A 21,235-nucleotide genomic window follows, 5' to 3' on the forward strand; every position below is an offset into this window, starting at 1 on the left:
ACAAGCTCTGCTTCATTTCAACAGCCTGAGCCACACTAACCATGGGAACAGGCTCTGTCTGTGCTGGAAACACCCTGTTCCTCCCAGGAAAGCAATTCTTCTGCCGCAGGCAGCAGCTCACATGTCAAGATAAGAGCTGTGACCGACTGAGGGACTCAGACGCCTCTGGAGTCACTCCCTGGGCAAAGCCAAACCCACGAAGAAGCGCAATGGCCCAGGGCCGTTTGCTGGATGTCTCTTCCAGCTGCCCTTTGGGGAATCCAGGTCTGTCTCCGCTGCCAGCTTCTCTTGTAACCCACGTTGCAGGATATGGGCTGGGATGTCACTGCAGGGACACCAGGACACAGTGCCACAGCGGCTGCTGTGGACCTCTTGGATGATGAGTCCTTGCATGTTTTCATAAGCTTCAGTCTGCTCCACTCCACCTTGAGTCTTCTCCTTCCACAGGGACGCAGCCTGGCCCCGGGGCTGCCAGCCAAAAGGCTCCAGCTCTGCCCTTCCAAATCTCCACTTCCAGAAGGGGAGCAACACCAGGCCCTGAGAGCACACGCTGCACAGACCCGCCTGGGAGCCCACATCTCACCTCTGCACCACAGAAGAACCATACACCGCTCTCCATGTCTCTGCCTGAGCTCTCCTGGCACCCTTTTCCATAAATCCCAGGACCATCAGGGAGTATTTTCCCTGCTAAGCTGAAGCCTCCGATGGGAGGCTCTCAGCCAGTCCTTTTCCTTTTGAGGGAGAGTTTGGAGGAAGGATCTGAGCCTGCTGCTGCCACACCACAAGTCCACCATCCCCTTTTCCAAGTGTTCAGCAGCATAAAAAACACCCCATCTCTCATGGGCTCTCTGCTCCTCCCTACACCATGACCAGAGCTCTCCAGGCTGCCTTGCAAAGCAGATCGCAGAAGACCAGCACATCCCAGCCACTTTCCCTCGGAAGCTTTAACCCAGCTTTCCCAGCTGATCTGAGGAACAAGTCACCCTCTGGAGACATGCACCCTCAGCAGAGAAAGGGGACATCAGAGCGTAATGGCCCTTGGAATGACTCCACTTCTCCTGGACCTCTGTTCATTCCTTCTGCAATGACAAGTGACCCCAACAAAGCCCAAAACCATCCAAATTAAGTTCCCTTCCAAATTCCTCTCTGTTGAGCTCTTGGCATTGGCAACTTCCACTGCCAGCAGCTCCTGTCCCCTGCCCCTCCGATGTCACTGCTACACATGGCTGAGCAGCCAGCCCAGTGCCTATGGGACACACAAAGCAGGGAGCCAGCCTGGGCTACGGAACTACTTAAATCCCATTTTCTACCCGTAATTGCCTTCAGAGCGAAAACAAATGGGAGGTAAGAGACTGGCTGCCCAGCCCAGCAGCTGGGCTCGAGCCAGTGCCAATCCCTGGCGTGGCGCAGGAGGAGGCAGGAGAGCGATAGCAGAGCCAGGAACGGCAGAGACGAGCATGGATTTCAGCACAAACCAGGTTTGTTGGGATTTCTTCCACTGGAGCTTTTTCCAGTCTCTGGAGGGTCAGGCTGGCGTGCCGGAGCCTGCTGTGCCCCAGAACCATCCAATCTCCAGCACCGCAGACCATGGAGACCCCGCGAGATGAGGGCAGAGGCACAGCCTCGCGCCAGGCAGCCGGCAGCCTGGGCTAAGCCAGGGCTCTGCTCCCCACTCGGCGCTACGTCCGCAGCTTTTTTGACAGTGAACAGCACATACTCAGCCAAATTTAGTGAAAGGCTGGAAGGAAATAAGCAGGAGGAGAAAAAAAAACCCTCACTTTAAGATATTTCAGTTTCTTCCTGATGCGTTGTGACGGGGACAGGCTTCTCTGCCAGGGTAACTCAGCTCATCCCTGCCCCAGGGCTGGGCTGCGGCTTGTGCTCAGCACAGGCAAGAGGAGGGCGTGAGGTTTGTGGGGACACGTCCCCCTCTCCAGCGAAGCCTCATCCCGTGTGCCCGTGCTGACACACGGCGCAGGCACTGACACAGCTCCCGGGCACAGCAGCAGCTTCCAGCGCTGCCTCATGCAACCCAAGGGAAACACCCACTGCTTGCAGGATTTGGGTGGTATGTGCCGGGCGTAGGATCAGAGATGGGAGAAAGAGGGAAGATGGTCCTGCTCCCTTCTCCAGCCTCCTTGCACGGCCCAGGGACTGTGGCGATGCCCCTGGCGAAGACGGGCATGCTGCTCCCCAGCCCCTCACATATGCACAGCAAGGATGGGACCGCATCGGGCACCCAAAGGGTGCTCCCAGGGCAGGGTTCTGCAGGGCCCTGGGTGTGTGGGGAGAGATAAAGGCTGTTGTGCACATCTGAACCTGGCTGCCAAGAGGGGACGAGGTTGTCACCCTCTGTGACACATGTCCCTGGGGAGGTGTGGCAGGGTGCAAGCCCTGGGTGCTGCCCAGCATCTCTGAGACAGCAGGGAGAAGCTGTGGCAGGGCAGAAGGGTCATAAATCACATCATTGGCCTCTGATTATCTTGGAGCTGTAAGATGCAGCAGGTTGGGATGTCACGGACAGCAAAGCAGCACACGAGAAGTCCTTGTTTGCAGGACAGGCTGGGGATGGGGCTCAGAGCCCGTGGGTCCTCATTCCAGCTGTGAAACAGCAGCGCTCTTCTCTGTCCCAAAGCCCCGAGCGCACCCACCCAGGGGGGCCGGGATCCCAGCGAGGCGGCGACCTCCGCATGGAAATTCCCCCAGCATCTAGCGAGGAAGCCAGCCCTGCGGCACTGGAAAGGCTGGCCGGCGCGGTGCTCATCAGCCACGCTCGGCTTCTAAAGCAGGAAGACGGAGCATTGTAAAGCAGATTATACTGATTTGCTTTCGCACAGTGCAGCGAGCGGCAGAAACAGGAAACATCACAATGGTCTTCGGCGTACCGGAGATGTCTCAATTGTTATACTCAGCAATACGCCTGTTCCTATTAATGTGCCATTCAGTTACTTCAGAGACCAACAGAAAAATCCCTGCCAAAAGGGACAGGCATCTTTTTGCTTGTTCCACTGCCCACGTCAGGGGGGTGAGCTGCCTGAAAACCGACCGTGCTGGATTCCCGGTGTACGGGGGGCAGTTCGGTGCCACAGAGAAAAACATCCCCTTCGGAGAGGCTTGTTAAGCTATTCCAGATGTGATCCAGCCGAGTTATTACGGCAACAAGGAAATAAGCGGCAGAAAACAACTCACAAAATCCAACCGCTCTGCCTGAGGTTAGGAGGCGCGTTCCTGCGCCGAGCTGCAAACAGACCTTCGTGCACGGTGCTGGGACCAGCACTGGGGAAGCTGATTTCTTCAATATGGTGAACAAGAGCAGGTTATTCAACAGCCTTTGAGAGCACCGCGGCGGCACGCGCACTGGGAGCAGACGTCAACCAACAAGCACTTTGACACCAAACAATTTTTGTCCATTTCTTAGAAATAAGCAGAACTGAAAACAAACTCAAAGGCCAGGGAAGCTTCAATGGCTTTTCTAAATGTCTCATGCCATGGTGTCCTATCTCCCTCACTGAGTTTCTGCCCTCACCACACAGGTCAGCAAATTAATCTGGGAGCAGAAACGTTGTTGGAAATGGGAAATAACAACTGAGAGGCAGCTTGTGGTGTCTGACACAGCATCACAGATCCCCAGCACTGCAGGTCACAACAACGTGGGGCACAGGGGGAGATGTAGCTCATCCACAGAGCTCAAAGCTTGGCTAGGGAAAGTCATGGGATGTGGCAAAATTCATCCAGAAAATGATCCCTTTGGAGAAGCAGCCCGGAACTGGATTAATGCCTTTCAGTCAGGGCCACAGGACTCCATAAAGACGTCAGGTCATACAGTGACAGAGTCACTTGCGCTGGAAGGGGCCTCTCCAGTGAGCTCTAGCCCAAGCCCCTGCCCAAAGCACCCAGACCAGGGCGCTCAGGGCCATGCCCAGCCAAATCCTAAACACCTCCAGGGATGGAGGTTCCACAACCTCTCTAGGCAACTTAATATTTGCCCAGCCTCGCCCTAGAAAAGTTTTTCCTTACACCTAATCACAATTTCCCATGCTGGGTCCCGTTCCAGCGGGGCTCGAGAGGAGTCAGAGCACCAGCCCCGCGCTGACGCAGTCGGGCAACTGTACATAAAAGGAACCCATACCCAAAGAGAGACCGCACCAAAGAAGCAGGAAGGTGGGACTGGGCCCGAGGCCAAGAAGTGACTTCATCACAGCAAATAGGATGTGGCAGAGCAATTCGTTTGTTCCTCTTGACCATGACTAGCTAAAGGCCATCCTTTACACAGCCTCTGCGTTTCAACTTGAAATAACTGATTTCAAGGCATCCCCCCACCCTAGAAGCCCTCCCTGAGCCCTCAGCTGGACATGAAAGCCCAGACGAGGCAAAGAGAGTAAGGGCATGGTCCACAGCCTCCCACCAAGGTCAGCATTTGGTTTTTCCTCACCAGTGGGGTGTGCATGGGGGAGGGATGCTAGCACGGGGGAAAACCGTGGGCGGTTGAAGGGAGAAGTAGCAAAGTAAAGGTCAGCAGGGCTCAGCTAGTCTGCCTTGGAGACAACCTCTGAACTCTCTTGAGACACCATGAGGGAAACCTCAAGACTTCCCTTTCTCAGCCTCGGCAAGCCCCCGCTGCAGGCAGCGTAACACAGCGAGGGGAGCAGCCCAGCACGGCAAGACCCTGGGGATCACCAGCCCAAAATCCCTGAGAGAGGCACCCAAAAAGCCCTGGGAAGTGGTGGCACCCGAGTGTCCCGAGGTGTCCCAGGAGATAGAGTTCACAGGGACTGCATTAACGCAGGGATGGGAAGGGTGATGCTGGCCCTGCACCCCAAGGAGGATGATCTGGCAGCACCAGTCGTATGGTACTGTTCCAAACTGGAAGCAATGGTGAGGTGCTGTCCTGCCGCTGGCCAGAAACCTTTATAGCTAGTGGCCCAGAAAACGCCCCACATGTCTCCAGCTGCTGCTGCAGACACTCACCCTCCTGGAGCTTGACACTCTGCAGGTAGAGAGGGTTCCTCAGCACGTTGCAGCGCCCAGGCTCATCCTCCTTGGTGAAGAGCAGCAGGTCGGAGTAGACAAAGAGGGTCACCTGGAAGCACAAAAGCAGCAAAGAAGCAGCTATAAGGAATTCATATCATTGAGACAGTGCCCTGGAAAGGTCCTCTCTACCCTGGGGGGATGCACCAGCCATGACAGGCAGCCCAGGCACCCCCTTCCTAAGGAGCTGATTGCTGCTACACCCCTCAGGGTGCTCCCAGCAAGCTTTGGACGAGGCTCCTCCAGCTTGGCAGCCACCTACTGAGGCTCGTGGAGTCCCGTGACAAGGGGGGTAAACCTGCCAAACAGCTGAACACCAAACACACCCTCTCTGCTCTCTCGTGTCACTTCCCATTTACAGAAGTTATAAATCAGAGGAGCAGGAGGAGGGAATAAGTTTCTGACTAATCCCAGCACACTGTACAAGTTGCAGCCTAAAAGCAAACGGGATCCCCTGAACACACTCACAAAGGAGCTTCTCACTGTTCTCCGTCTTCGCACGCCCCGTTTTGCTCCCTTTGAGGAAGTAACAGTTCGGCTTTTACAACAGCGGAACGCACAAGAGCGGCTGTGGGGAACAAACTTGACACCTTTAAACCATGCTGATGGTGGGTGGAAAGCAAATGCTGAACTGAATGTCTGCCCAGCTCGGGGCTTGGGCAGTGACTCGAGTGTCCCAGAAGCTGGGAGCTACTCCAGAGCAGTGGGAAGTGCTCACAACTCAAAAGGCAGATCTTGTTCTGCTTCTGGCTCTTGCCTGCAGTCCCTAGTTCAATCAGTACAGATTAGTGTGATCGTTAAAATAAGAAGAATGAACTTCTCCACTGTACCGGAGATCCTTGACCCAGAAGTCTACTGGTGCAATCCCTATGTCAGTAGCCGAGGTCTGAGGCCGTCCTGCTCTCCAGCAGGAGTTGAGGGCATACAGCAAAACTTAGAAGATGCCAGAAAGTAGCTGCAACGTGCCAAGTGGATACATCAGATGCTGGACCTTCTGCATCCTGCCAAACCACGTGCTGCTCAGGATGCAGCGCATGAGCATGTGGCTGCTTTTAACCTCTCCTTGGGATGCTCCCGAAAAACCTCCCGCAGCAAAAGGAAAGCTGCTTTGCAACACTGAGCAACAGCAACGAAGGTTTTGCCACCTTTCAGCGACTCTTTCACAAAAACAGAAAACAACGCAGCATCCCAGGGGCTTACTGGGAGCTGGCACCGCTGCCACCACCCAATCACCCCTGGAAAGGTGGTTTTGCTCTGGGCAGGGACTGAGTCACTGCTCACAGGGACGTGCTGCCAGTAGGGTTTGTCCCATGCCCAGCGGCTGACGGGCACACGTCAGGAGGAGGAGGAGCAGCTGAGTAACAGTTTGTCACACAGTGGTGAGTCCCACATCCAGGCAGCAGCATCTGGCTTTGAAACCAAAATCAAGCCCTTGCCGCAAGATTTCTCCTCACTGTGCACATGCATTTTTGTGGGATCCTTAATAAGTACGAAGCTACTGGCATAGCTTTAATGGATAACGAAACCAGGGAGTGTCTGTTTTCCTCTGTATTATTTAGAAAATCCCTTCCTCTTCTCTCAACACACTGTTGGCCTCATGCCCACATTCACCCTCTTCATTACTTCTGACCTTATCATTAATACAAGGAATAACAAAGTACAAACTGCACTATAAACTTTCTCCCATGTCCATCTTGTTCCAAAAGGTCATTTTTCTGAGACATGTCTGTTGCCATCCCAGGTCCCTCAACCTTGAAGAAGAGACGTTCAGGGGTTTTGAGAAGAGCAACTCAAAGTGAAGGAAAGAAAAATGTGATCAGCAAGTGGTCATGCTGGAAATAAAGAGAAGAAAATGAAGACCTAATACACACGGAAGTTTAAAGGGTAGAAAAATGATTAGAAGGATCAGCAGGAAAAAAAATCACTTCAAAATCAGATTCAAATAGGGAATTGTGGAAACAGAAATACACAAAAAGTATTTACAGGGAACATTGTGCTTTTATGGGAAGACGGGACTGATTGAATTCTGGATGTGGAGAAGATAAAAGTGCAGCCAGCGTGGGTTACGTAAGAGCATCTCTACTGGATGCTGCTTCCAGGAAGCCACTTCATTTTAGAGCAGCTCCACACAAAACGGTTTATAGAGGTTCCTCTGCTCCTCCAGGTTGCTGGGGAAGCAGACAAGGGTGTCCCTTCTCCCCTGCAGTCAGAGCCTGCCAAGAGCATCCCAAGGCTCCAGCAGACTCTGCTTGCAGAGGTGGGAGCGGGATCAGCTCTGCGGGACACAGCACTTGCCCCACCTGCGGAGCTGAGCACGGGAAACTCGAATCATGGATGACCCTAAGGCAGCAGCCAGCAGGTATGTGAGGGAGGGCGGGAGCGAGTGATCTGGAGCTCTGCCTAAGGTTGCCACCGCACCGCTGGCAAGCTCTAACTTGTCTCTAACAGCCCTTTGCAAACAGATCTGGTATCTACCATGGAAAAAAAAAATATCACCGGGCTCATGAAAGCAAAAGAACAAACGAAAAAGAAACACAGCGCCTGAACTCAGCCAGGCAAGGCATGGAATCCACCAGAGGTGCTCCCTAGAGAGTGAGAGGATCTTTGTGTATTTCCTAGAACTGATTTCCTACCCCAAAATCAGAAATAAAGCAACTGGCACGATGAAAGGACTCCTCTGAAGACGGAGACAGGCACACCGCTGTTATCACCGGAGTGACCACACAGACCCTTCAGGGGGCTGTGAACAGATTTTCAGGGGGCTGTGAAACAGATTTTCAGGGGGCTGTGAAACAGATTTTCAGGGGGCTGTGAAACAGATTTTCAGATTTTCAGCTGGCTGAAACAGATTTTATGGGGCGGGGGGTGGAAAGAAATGTTCATAGAGGCTGACACTGATGTCTCAGACACTGTTCATCTGGGTGTGCTCTGCACCAGAGCCTCTTCTGCTGGTACGTCTGACCAACTACAGAACGTAACTGCAAAAACATTGTTAGAGAAGGAAGGGGCACATTTAAAGTGTTTCCTAAAAGAAACCAAGAGAAAATGAAAGCCAGAGAGAAGGTGGAAAGTGGTGGGTTAGTGTCCTTTGCCAAGATGAGAACGGGAGATCAACACCGCGACTGCCACAGAGCCCCACCACGGGAAGGAGGAAGCCCTAATCACACCTGGCAAAGCAAAATACGGTAATAAAAACATTATGAAAAGGTGCCCAGAAACTAAGCCTTGCAGCCAAATATCTTTACATTCGCCCTTCAGAACAGTTAACCGTCCTCCGAACCCTGCCCTCTCCCGGTGCCAACCCTGCCCGCTCACCCCGGCGCCTGGCAGGAAAAGCCTGAGCCAGTGGATGCCTTCTGAGACATCACCCTCTCGCTCGCTGGCAGCAGTCTCATAGTCGTGCCCAAGGGCACAGAGGGAGCAGAGGAAGCAGCGTGAAGCAGAGGCAGGTCTTTCGTGATAGAGCTTTCAGATGCCAAAGCAAAACATGGTGATGGTCCTCTGCATCACTGGCCAGAGAATGCTGCCTGTCGCTGGCTGCAGAAAACCTATAATCCTTGGAGGGCAGATCTTAAGACAGGTCCTAGGACTATACTCCTAGGACTAAGCCACACACATTTCTCTATTTACCAGTACCAGATTCTTCTCCAGAAGAATTGGGTCCAACCTCAAAGAGAAACTCCAGTGATACCAGTACGAGGGTTGTAACTGCAGAGTTCATGTGTCCCCATTCATTCAGTTGAGCTAAATGGATGATGCCTTCTCCCTCAAATTGATGCATCTCCCTCAATTTGTTCAGATCTTGATTTATCCTGATAGCCCTCTTGTGAGACCATCCAAATTCTCAGTATCCTCTATGAAGCAGACATCACTGCTGGACTCAGCAGACGAAGAACGACACAGCTCCCCACATACAGGGTGACACCACCCAGGCACTTCTCTTCAGTGCTCCCCTGATGGTACCAAGGCATAGTTTTCTTGGCCACAGCTTTGCACTGGCAGTTACTCAGTTTCCACAGAGACCAGTGCAACAGGAGAACGTGATTAAAAGTAATCCAGCCACCACAGCTCCGTACATGAGCATCGCAGCGAGCTGAGCCCCGGTCTAAACGGAGCAGCAGTCCAGGCTGCGCAGGTGGGGTAGGTGCACGTACACAGACACGGCACCTGGGAGATGGGCAGGAGCCCCCCAGGTCAGGGAAACTTTACCACTCCTCAGTGATCCACTAGAGCCTTTGAGTCATTGCTTTCCATGCCACAGCCCCAACTCTCTAAGCATAACCTGCTCCTTTGCTCCTGGCTTTTTACTGCCGCATGTATCCACAGGAAATGCATGTTCTCCCAGACTTCCCAGCAGTCTTAGCCCACAAAGCACTTACCCTCTTTTACTGCCTCACACCTTTTTTCTCCCAAGATTATTGGCGAGGAATTTCTACACTCAGGAAGGAGTTTATAGCTCAGCTAGACTTTGATGAAGATACACAACCGCACTTGCCAAAAGGAGATCCAGGGTGAAGGCTTTTGCTGTCAACCTTGAACCTCACCTTGGTTTGCCTGAATCAAATATTCTTCTACGATGAACTTCAGGCACTGAAGACCTCAAGTGGTCACATCCCTACCCTCAAACATTCACATAAGCAGTGGCTGTGCAGATGGGGAAACGGTGTAAAGAACAAGGAAGAGAAGGACATTAAGAGGCAGTGAAGAAGGGACAGAGTAAGTGGGACCAGTGTGGTGGAGGGAGGAGGTAAATGCAGGTTTCTGGTATTCACACCCAAATGAAAGTGTCTGAAAAAAGCTGAAAACAACATCTTGAAACATCTGTGCCAGGGAGTAGGGCTCTGGTCAACCCACTGTGTTGGCCAAACTCACCACTCACTGAAAGAGGGAGGTGGCAGCCCTGTCCCAGGCCAGGAGTGCTGGGAACGTGCAGTGCAACACTTGGGATGCAGGAGAAAAGCCTCTTGCTCTGCAGAGAAGAGCAGAAAACCTGGGTGTGCTGGTCCACATCCCCCAGACCCCTGGCAGAGCTGGGGGCTTTCGGAGTTCAAGGGAGGTCCATCCTGATCAGCAGACCCTGCTGGGATGGCAGAAAGGAGAGCTGAGAAGCAGGTGAGCACGGCCCATGTTCTGAAGGGCTTTAGAAAGTCACCTCCAGGTACATCAGAGACAGACCCACAAGGACGATGCCCACGTTGGGCACCTTCTGCGCAACCGCCTGCACCGCGCTGGTGCCTCTGGCACTCTGCAGGCTGGAGGGATTTCAGAAGACCATAAAAGCGGGAATTGAAACAAAGTCTAGACAGGATGTGATTAAGGCCTGAATAAGGACTGCACCAGAGGTAAGGTCAGGGAAAGGACAGATCCTGGCAAGCCTCCAGAGATCAGTTGACTCCTTCAGGAGATGGGAGAGAGTTTGCTCAGTGGTGAGGATGCAGTGCCTGACGTGGAAACTGCCAAGGGGAAAAGACTCTGTTTTTTTTAAAAAAAAGTTAAACAGGACTTCCATCTCCAGCGCCCGTACCTGGGCTCTGCTCTCTCAAGCCGTTTAGCCAAAGCAGAGTAACATGCAGGAAACAGTCCTGCAAACTGCAGGAGCAGTGGTCCAGTTTGAGAGAGGTTGGGTGGGAGCAGCAGTGGGGAAATGGAAAGGCACAAGGAGCAAGAAAGACCCATCAGAAACACGACAGCCTCCATTCGGGCAGCAGAAAAGGCTGGAGAGGGAGTGAGCTCAAGTCCAGCAAAAAGAGAAGTCGGAGCCCTTCTGTACCAGGGGAAACTCTGCCGTCTCCAGGTCATTACAGGTCTTCCTGGCTTCAGCAGTTTAGGTTCCCTCATCTCACAGTCCATCAGGACCAAAGCAGACACCCTTGCTCCACTGCAGTTGGGGAGGCTCTGGCTTTCCACGGAGACCCGCACCAACTCCGTGGAGCTCTGCAAAGCCTGCTGTGACCCTGTGACACACTGCAGGCAGGAGAAAGCCGTTCTCCAGTGACATGGCTGATGTCCCCGTGTCACTACTTGTAACTGTCACCTTCTGGCAATATGGGGCTCCGCACCACACCTGGGTTCACATCACGGGGAAGCCTCCTGCCTTCCAAAGCACACGCTGCCACATGCCTGTTGCCATCCACTGCTTCTATTTTTTCACTATGCTTAGTCACAACCTCCTGCCTTGCCCCTCTGCCGGGCGCACACAGACATCATGGCCTCAAGGCACCATCATTCTCAAATGCTGTCTCACATTCCTGGCCAGCCTACAGCATCCTGCCCTTTCCTGGCAGCACCTCCAACTGGGAAATCCTCTTCCAGCCTCAGGCTCATCCTTAAGAGCATCGTAAGCAAACAGAGTCCTTTCCCTGAGACATCCTCCTTCCAATCCTGCCCACAACCAGGTCTCTGTAGTGGCCAACATGGCCATTTGAAGACAGAGCAGGAAACCTCCTCCAAACACACTTGTCCTGAGGCTCTCCATTGTCTAAACATGAACACCTCCATGCACCACACACATGCTTCGCCCAGGCTGCAAATGGCATCAGTTATTCATAATTATTCCACATTTGGCCGCTACTGCAGACCTCTGAGCCTGCCCTGAAAGCAAGCAACTCCAAACCACCCAGGAGAAGCATCCTGCTTCAGGCTGGCCACCGTATTTCCAAGCCGCCGCGACACAGCTGTGTGATGCAGCCATGTGTTTACCTGATTTTCATTCATGCAGGTGCCCAGAAGACCCTGAGCAGCAAAAACCAGCAGGACAGGCAGGGGAAGGGTTTTATTTACAAATCAGTGACAAGTTTCCTAATTGATCATGCAATTTTTCCATGTACTTTGGCAGGGGGAAAAAAAGAATGTGATTCAAGTCAAAGCAAGAGATGGATTACAAGTTGAAAAGCAGAGAGAGAGAGGAGTCACTTAACATGACACAACCTTGTACCGCTCCGTACAGACCAGCGATACGACGTGTCTCTGGGATTCTGCTGTCGGCCACCCAGAAGGTGTTACCCACAAACTAAGATTAGTCAAATAAAAATTCCTTTACGGCTCTGTGAAGATGACGCATTCTTCACTCCAACTAAATTCAAAACAAAGTTCTTCTGTGTAGTGGTGACGTTCTCTGAAAAGGCCCCGAAAGAAACGGCGGTTTCCTCCAGCACCAGTGCGCGACGCAGGACTGGGCTCCCCAGCTGCCGCTGCCCCAAATCCCAGAGCTTTGCAGACTTTACAGCTGGATGCAAGCGAAGCCAGCAGCAAATGTAATCAACACATCCAAACTCTGCCAGTTTGGGTGTTGAAAGTTGTCACACACATGGGTTCAGCACGTAGCCAACGCTTAGCTGTTTCCCCAGATTTTTAACAGCTCTCCGATAACATTGCAGAAATGAAGTTGAAGCAAGAAAAAACGAGAGGAATTTGGATAAGACGTGTTTTCAGGAACTAAATTTCTGAAAACCTCTGTAACAAGTTGTCTAGTTCTCTAACCTGGCACAAAATTTCCCTAACTCCCTCTTTCTGAGGCTGCTGGTGGCCAAAACTGCCAGGCTGTGGCCGGCGCGCATTTGCCATACAGAGTTTCTTCTTTGAGTATGAAGACAAGAAAAAAAAGTTGATTTCTAGCAGTTTTCCTACTTAGTTTACCCCATGATAAACTGACTACAAGTTTTTCCAAACATCATATATTAATATAAGTACTGCACAACAAAACATCTCCCTTCTCAATCTACTATGTAAGACTGCAGGAGAGGATGGTTAGAAAGCTCAGAGAGCACGGAGAGAGTCCTACCTGTGTAGTCCTGCTTCTGCTCTCGTGAAGAAGCAGCTCCTCTGACAGAAGCAGAGTCCGGGCAGGGTTGCAAAGATCTAGGGGCTACGTTTGAAAGGAAAAAAAAAAAAAAAGGGGGGGGTGTGGGAAGAAAAGCAACAGTCAAACCTTCCACTGGAAGTGTGGTTTGCCAGAAACACTTTCCACCCACCAAACCCACTTTGTCTTCGCTTTAAGCTGTAACTCATTCGGGCAGAAGCCACCCCACACTGCGTTCAAAGGGACAGAAAGTCCTTTTGCAGTCCAGCTCCACCATAAACTCAAGTTGCACCTAACACCTACGTCAGACCCATCTATAAAAAGACCATCAGCCGCTCGCCTCTTTGTACACTCACTGTTCTGCACGGCGGGGGTTTGGTCATGGGTGCTTTTTAGCAGGAAACGCAACCACAACAGTGGCACGTTAGGTTCTCACGTCCCTCAGACAAGAATTTTTGCTACATGATTTTATGGATTACTCTCGCAGCGAGTTAAAGCGACTTTAAGAAGGCTGCCCCTTCCCAGGCCATGCTGCACGCTCAGCTCCTCGCTCAGCACCTTCTCTGTTTAACACTGGAGAAGAACAGGACAGGTTCAGTTGTCCCAGCTGCGGAACAAACCCTGCAGAACCAGCCCAGGATGATCCTCCCAGGCAGCACGGCCAGCAGACATGAGGGTGGAGGTGGTACGAGACAGTGCAAAGCATAAAAAAAAACCCTGAAGTGGCAAAAACACCCCAGACTCAATCCCAGACACAAGTTTTGGGGAGTAAAGAGGCAGAAGTGCCAGTTGTGTTCCTACCAAAAGGTGAAGTGCGCACCCAGCCAGGGCTGGGGAACGCATGGGTGCCAACATGAACGGGCACTCGGCTGCCATCGGGGAGGATGGAGGTGAGCATGAGCCCCACACGTGCCCCCACGCCAGAGCAACAGACAGCACAGATCATGGGTTTTAGCCCAAAGGAAATCATCAGGCTGAGCTGACATGGCAGTGCCATTGCTGCTGGCAGGGGAGGACGGATGGTTCCCCACGGTCTCAGAGATGAAGGTGTTCATCAATTATGTACTTAAACATGAGGTTCCTTTGTTGTTCTGGCCACGTGAAGGACAAAATGGAAGACGCAGAGGTAGTTAGAGCTACTACCACCAAATTCAGGGCTAAATTTTAAGAAAATCATTTATGGAACTGGAGAGTGAGAACATTCTCTGTCAAGCCATTACTGCTCTGGATCCTTATCCATGGTTTTAGTGCCAGCCACCAGCTAAACTAAAAACCTTTGTTTGCACACTATAATTAACAGCACAAAGAACCCACAGGAAGAAACCGTATGGATCTTCAATAGGTTGCTGAAGCCCAGAAGCTCGGATACCTTCTCCTGACTCAAGCAAGCACCTGAGGACCAAAAGCTGAAAAGGGCAAAAACTCCAACAGAGAATCGCTCGGGCAGGACACAATTTCCTTTGAGAAAGCACCCAGCACTGTGCTGAGCACAGCCAGCTCCAGAGGAGAGAGCTGAGGATGACAGGGGATCCATGCATTCATGGTATATACTGCTGGAAATACACCCACCTTGCACAGCAGCCTGGACCCAACCCACAGCAGCAATCACTGACACAACCTGCTGTGCTGGGCACTGGTCATGTTAGATCTGTACCACCTTGCTTCCAGCTGCACTTACCTGCACGAAGACAGGGAACACCAGCACTTTGGGAGCCAGCGTCACATATGTGCCATAGCTGTGCGGGATGTGTGGCCTCACTATGGTACAGTTCTGGTAGTTCCCATAGCTCTTCATCGTCTGCACGGTCTTCATGAGCCTGGATTTCCTCCCAGACCCCATGTGTGATTTCCCTTTACATGCGTTTCCTGGACGAAGAGAGGAAGCAGAAAGAACAGAGAATCAGAAGGGAGCTCCTGCAGAGGTGCTGCCAGCTAGGCTGGGGGAGGGCACGGAAAGCCTAAGGGGAATAGCAGGAAACGAGAGCTGCAGGGACATTCATCACTCTACTATCAAAGTTTGACATTTCTGCACAAGAGCTGCTCGCTTGCAGGACCAAGGACCTAAGTGGATCACACCAGCAGCACAAACACATCTGTGCACGTACAAACTGAAACCCAAGGAAGTCACAGCAAGCTCAGTGACAGGCCAGCACGTCTGTCTTTGGGTGCTCGCTGCCTTCTGCAGAATTTATGAAACGGTATTCTGGATGAAGAGATGTGGTAGCATTATCCACACCTCCCTACGAAATAAGAAATACAGAACAACCCCAAACATGACTTTAAATGGTCATTCTTGAATCACAGGAGCACCAAGGAAGTTCCTACCATGGGGGAATACCTGCCTGCGCCACTGAACCACATCCCTTCCCTTTCTAGGGAGGGGAAAACCATCTGTGACTAACTCAGGGTCGAGGGGAAAAAAAAAAACCCAAACCACTAGAAACATAAACCTTGGGACATTTTTATCCACACAAGTCCTGTCTGCTCTGGATTCCGAGCTGTCGTGGTTTTTTGACTGAGGGTCGAGACAAGAACCGAGAGAGAGCACCCACCAACCATGGTCCCGGGCAAAACATGACTCAGGCTTTCTTCTTAAAACAAAACAATTTATTAACAGTTACTGAACAAGAGACATAAGGAACGAAACCGGTTACTTGAGAGGAGAAAGAGAAAACAAGGCCAGATCTTAAAACAACACCTCCTCACCCCCTATTTCCTTTCGTTCCTGGCTCTGCCTCCCCCCCAGCGGCGCAGGGGCACAGGGAATGGGGCAGTGCAGGTCAGTTCATCCATGTTGTTCACTGCCGCTCCTTTCTTAAAGGAGGAGGAGTCTTTACACCATTTTTTTCCCTTGCTTCGGTGGATCCCCTACTCACGAAGAAAGTCCCCAAACTTTTCCAAAGTAAGCCCTGCCCGCAGGATTGCAATCCTTCCCCATGGATCACACCAGTTCGGGCTTTACCAGTCTCGGCCCCTCAGGGAGCTGCTGCCACTCGCGTCGGCGTGGGGCGTCCCACGGACTCCAGATGCCTCCACGACCTCGTCGTGCATTCCGTGCCCATTATTAACAGTACCTGGTCGTGCATCCCCTGCTCCACGGCCTCTCCTGGGCTCAGGCATCTCTTTCCCGACGTGGGTCTCTGCTCTGCCAAGTGCACCCTGGCTGCAGGGGGGCCGCCTGCCATCTTCACACCGATTGCAAGGGAAACCTCAGCTCCAGCACCCCTCCTCCTGCTCCATCCTTAACTGACCCGGTCGCTGTGGTTGTTTTCTCTTAGATCTTAATCCCCTCTAGAGGAGCTCGGCCCGGCGGGCACCCCGGGAGCGAGGCGCTCCCCGAGCCCCCCATGCGGCTCCCCCGGCGCCATCTTGAGCACGTGGCGCCGGCCGGGAGCCGGGAGCGAGGGCAGCGCCCTCCTGCTCTCTCCTCGCTCCTGAGCAAAAAGCCCTTCCCGCCCCTTTGTCCCAACTTAAATAGGGCAATTCGCAGAGGCGCCGATTTGGCTCAACCTCCCCCGGGGGGGATGGGACTCCGATCTGGTGGCACAGGGAGCAAATCCCCTCCCCTGCCACCAGAACACCCCCCCCATCAAACTACCACACGAGCATAGGAGTTAAAGTGCAGGAATTTCACGTCATAGGGTGCTGGGTGGCGGGTTCATCACAGTTTTTAGAAGATGCTAAGATCAGAGGTGTCAGAGAAGCGATAAACACGTTCATGCACGTGGGATCAGTCCGTGCCTTTCCAAATCGTTCCCAGGGATGCAAGGGTTGCTCAGACATGGGGGTGTATTTATAAAGGATGACCTCATTTTGCATGAGGCTGGCACATCATCATCCACTGTTTTTCAGCATTACATTTCAGTGCTGGAAAAAATCCGAGCAGCCTGATCGGTTTTCCGCTCTGCCCCTCTTCATTGCAGAGGGCCGTTATCCTCGCTCAAAGGAGGATTACGCGGGGGTTTCCCTTCGCAGCCTCCCACCTCAGCTGGTCAAGCAGAGCCATGACTTTGCCCAACAAGCTGACAGCAGCTACTGCAGCCACTTCACACCCTTAGAGGCCAGGAGACATCAGGTGGTGTGTCAAACCAGTCCCAGAATCTCTAATATAATTGCTAATCCTGTGATTAAAAGCATTATGGATAATGATAAACATTTACCATTGCTCCCTGCTAGGTGCTGTGTGGTTGAGTCCCTCCTTCTCCTATTGCCAGGCGATATATGGGATTTCCAAACCCTTTCCTCCCAGCCCAGAGGAATGCCTTTGAATACATCCAGCAGGCTCCCACCAGCGCTTTGCCTCGTGAGAGCAGGCACAGGACATGGCTCTGCTCTGAAGATGCTTTGCCTGGATACAAACTACCAGTTTCTCAGCACCAGCACAAGGCAAGAGCATTGCAGACTGCTGGGAGCCCACACCTGGCCGCGCAGCCACCTGTGAGCGACCAGATGGTTTGGGGGGATCTGCTGGAGGCAGCAGTGCTAAGGATGGCTTTACATCTCCTCCTCCCCAGATCCATCACATGGAGCCACGATGAGACCAACACATGGGACCAGAACCAGAACAGAGCTGCCAAGCTGCTGCTTTCATGTTGAGTAGGGAGTAGCTGTGAAATATATCCCATTAATGACATTAATCCATTAGGCCCAAGGGCCTCGGTGCCCTCTGGTGACCCCAGCACACAGTTGTGGCCATCCCCGATGTCCCCAGGCACCCAGTGCTCATCGCTCCTGCCATACACGAACACCCATCGCAGCAGCAGCAGCAGGACCCACCGCGCTGGGGAGAGAAAGTGGGATGGGTCCCTGTCCTCCAAGAGCCCTTAATCCCAGATCATGTCCTATGGAGCACCAGCAACCTGCGCTCTGTCCTAAAACTCACAGACAACAACTCCAGCAGAAACTGAACGTCTCTCTAATCAAAAATTCATGCTCTCTTCAAAAGAAGCCCCACTGAAAAATCAGAATGTTTCCTTCCTCCCTGCCTCCTGAAGCTGATGAGCCAAGGCAGCTCGGGTCCAGCAGGCAGACCTCTCCACTTGGACTTTAACATATCCAGGTGAGAAGCTGGAGCATTACCCCACTCTGCCCCACAGTGATGTCTCAGGAACACGTACGAGCAAACCCTCCCGCAGCTCCCTGCCGGAGGGGTGTCCCCTCAGAGACCACCCAGCATTGCTCCCTCCAGCCACCCAGCCCCACCACAGCAGCTTTCTGCACAGCAGCTTCACTTTAGCGGATATCCACAACTTTCCCAAGCAGAAATGAGCCAAAACACTTCTGACCATGGCTCGGAGCAGATAAGGTCTCGTCCAAAGCAAACACACGAACCTACCCAACCTTACATATTCCATTAAGTATTAGGAAACAGCGCGTTGGCTTTCAGATAAAGGCCAGCAGAGCCGGCCCGTGCTCCGCTGGCGACCCGGACCCGCTGTTTACTGCCCGACTGCGCATGGGGGGCCCTGGCGACCTAAATTTTCTTTCCACCTCTAACTGCAATAATCCCGACATTTCCTCTTTTCCCTTTCTCGTGGTTGCACTGCCAGATACAATCAAACCACGAGAGTCAGCTCAACCCAGGACAGATACAATCTGTCTGGGCTGTTCAGGATCTGCTTTTCGTCTTATCCCTAAATCACCTTGTTTTCTCGGAGGAATTCAGCAGCCACACAAGTCTTGTTTTCTGCACAGAAATGCACCCAGCCTGCCCGAAGCATCCGGGCCAGTCCCTGGGTGACCTGGTGGCCAGCTCTACACTGCCACGCTCAATTACTGCTCAGGTTAATTAATGCATTGTTCCCTCTGAAGACTTAACGTTGAACAGACTGAAAAAAAATCCACTAAAATTTGTCATGGGAAAGAAGCCCAAGTCTTTCAAATTCCTGCTGTAAGAGCAAGTCCCCACGGTCCGGCGCATCTTTTCACAGGAGTCACAACCAGCAAGGACAGAGTTGCAGTTATCCAGGGTACAAAACATCCCCTGAAGTTGAGCTGCAGAAAATTCTTCCAGCTGCAGAGCTCCAGGGCTGGGAACATCCAAGGCACAGGGGCCTCGGACCCATGCAGCTCCTTCCTGCTCCCCGGCACATCCACCACGGCTTTGCCAGCCCCACACTTGACCTTCTATGGACTCTGCCCCACCTTTACAGGCAGCACAAAATTTTCTAGCTGGAAATAGTACGGATAGCTGTGCCCACATCGGATGGCTGAGTTATAGACACTCCTGCGGGATCATGCCTAGGAGGTCAGCTCTGCTACGGACACGCAGCTCATCCTAAGGGCATCCTAACGGAGCGGCGTGCAGACGTGGCCTCCCAAAGGTCCCACATCAATGAGCAGGCAACAGGTGTTTCTGCGTGGAGCGGGATTCATGCAGTCCCCAGCCCTGCCATACAGCTCATCCCGCTCTTCCTGCCAGCCCAACCACACCCGGTTCTCCAGGAAGATCCCAGCATACCTGTAAGCAGAAAATGGGTTCAAATCCTGCAAAGGGTTTTTGAGAAGAGCTGGTCCAGAGACTGCCGGAGACCTTGTAGCAACCCTGGAAATGAGCATTCCCCAAATCTGGTGCACAAACCTGCATTACTCTTTGTACAAGCTCAAGTCACGGCCATCCTCGCTCCCTTAGTAATAAAACAAACCCCAAAGCAGGGGCCACAGCATCAGCACTCCCCTAGCATGCCATCAGGTGCGAGAAGGGACACATGTCACGGACGGGCCCATGGACACATCTGGGGAACCATCGCAACAACAATGCTTCGCACTTCCACACTTCATGATTTCATCGTGCCCGTGATGGAAAGTCCCTGCTACCAGCCTTCCTGCGAGCTCCCACAGAGACCACCTCACCATGAGGCTCATCCAGCACCTTTAGGAGCTGTGTTCTCCTCTGGGCTTGGGGGTAGGGTTCTTGCTTTTACGTTTGACGCAGAGAATAGGAAGGTTTTACTACCCAAAAGCCCCAGGCTTCTGCCACTGTCCTCAAAACATGCGGGGCTCCGTTGCAGGGCTAAGGGCAAGGATTCCATAGTGCTAGGAAGACCATGTCTAGCTCTGCTAAGTGCTCTGAGCAGTGTTTCCAGCACATTGGCCACTTACCCACAGTAGTGTTGTTCTCTTGGTAGACAGGCCTCAGCAGCTGTAAGACACAACCCAAAAGGACACAGTCACCTGAAGCAGGCTTAGGGTGGACTTTACAACAACCAACTGCAAATTTGAGCACATCAAACCCAGCAGAGCCAAAGCACTCCAGAGAGGTGAAAATCGTTTTCATCCTATTGCCAGCAGAAAAGGAGAGCAATGACTCACACTGTGGTCTATGCAGTGGAAACACTTTCCATACCCCTTGAGTGAGCCCTGAGAGGCGGCAGCAGGTCATTCACCCCGACCCTACACTCCTAGTGGTTAACGTTTTACGAAATTACTGAAAGCTGACTGAGGGACACAGGTCTGGCTTGTAAAAGTGGAATGTGCCCTAGCAGACATTTAGAGATGACGCTCAATGAGGCTGAAGCACAGGCCAAGAGAGAATCCAGCAAGCACGGCCAACACCCACGCGCAGTAACGTGAGCGCGGGGCTGGCAAGCAGCCGTACCTGGCTCCCTGGGTTCACAGGAGCTAAGATGATGTAGTTCTGGTCCGCAGCGGAGGGGACACGGGACAGAGGTGGCATGGTGTTCTGGCTCCGCTTGCCCATCTCCGTGTACCTCTCCCAGCTGTTCAGCACCAGCCCATCGGTCCCATCGTACAGTATGTGGCAGCTCCGGCGCTGCTCGGGCCGCGGAGGCATGGTGCTGTTCTTTTCCCGCTTGTTGGGTGGGGACTGGAGGTCGTAGGCAGACTTGCAGGACGATCTGCGGATCATGCCTTCGTGTCCTGGCTTGACCTGTGGGACAAGCCTCCAGACCAGTAGTATGATCTCAGTGGGACAGTTCCTGAAAGAGACGGCATGGAGCAAGTCAGAGATGGAGCAGCAGGGATGGGGCACCCTGCACCATTCAGACAGGCACAAGCCCCAGTCCTTCCTCCCTCTGACACCTCTACCCCAGTCCTGCCCTCCCCAGCCCCTGCATCCTTTCTTCCATTCCAGAGAGTCCTTTCCCAGTCTGCTGCTTCCTTCAAAGCCTTCCCCTTCCCGTAGCCACTCAAAGCTCCTGGTGCCCTGAGCTCCTTCAAATCATCTCTCCCAGAGCCCTGCACCAATGCTTTGGGTGAACACTCACCGAATTTCGTGTGCCAGCTCCACACATTTCCAGTGCTCCACAGGCTGCTCGTTGAGCTGCAGCACTGTGTCGAGCTGCTGCAGACCGGCCTTTTCTGCTGGGCCCCCTAGGCGAGAAGAGAGAAATGCCAGTCACGGGCTGGACAGAGCTGGGAGTACAAGGGGGAGGAGAAGACTTGGGGCAA

General features: G+C 52.8%; 1 protein-coding gene across 4 annotated transcripts in view; it reads right to left on the minus strand.

Annotated features, from left to right (window-relative positions):
• The window catches only part of RGS3 (regulator of G protein signaling 3), an 80,222-nt gene that overhangs the window by 39,511 nt on the left and 19,476 nt on the right, over window positions 1-21,235 (minus strand). For 3 of the 4 annotated variants that reach the window (XM_086625410.1, XM_086625408.1, XM_086625409.1), the window contains 6 exons: window positions 21,052-21,157; window positions 20,424-20,763; window positions 19,928-19,967; window positions 14,505-14,692; window positions 12,809-12,892; window positions 4,969-5,080 (listed from right to left, as the gene is read on the minus strand). In XM_086625410.1, the coding sequence (XP_086481536.1) occupies window positions 4,969-5,080; window positions 12,809-12,892; window positions 14,505-14,692; window positions 19,928-19,967; window positions 20,424-20,763; window positions 21,052-21,157 (870 nt within the window). Of the gene's footprint in view, window positions 1-4,962; window positions 5,081-12,808; window positions 12,893-14,504; window positions 14,693-17,189; window positions 17,196-19,927; window positions 19,968-20,423; window positions 20,764-21,051; window positions 21,158-21,235 lie in introns of all 4 variants that reach the window. The other variant, XM_086625411.1, reaches the window with a different exon arrangement.

The sequence above is a fragment of the Tauraco erythrolophus genome, chromosome 22 (genome assembly GCF_009769465.1).
Source record: "Tauraco erythrolophus isolate bTauEry1 chromosome 22, bTauEry1.pri, whole genome shotgun sequence".
In the NCBI taxonomy this organism is placed as follows: domain Eukaryota; kingdom Metazoa; phylum Chordata; class Aves; order Musophagiformes; family Musophagidae; genus Tauraco; species Tauraco erythrolophus.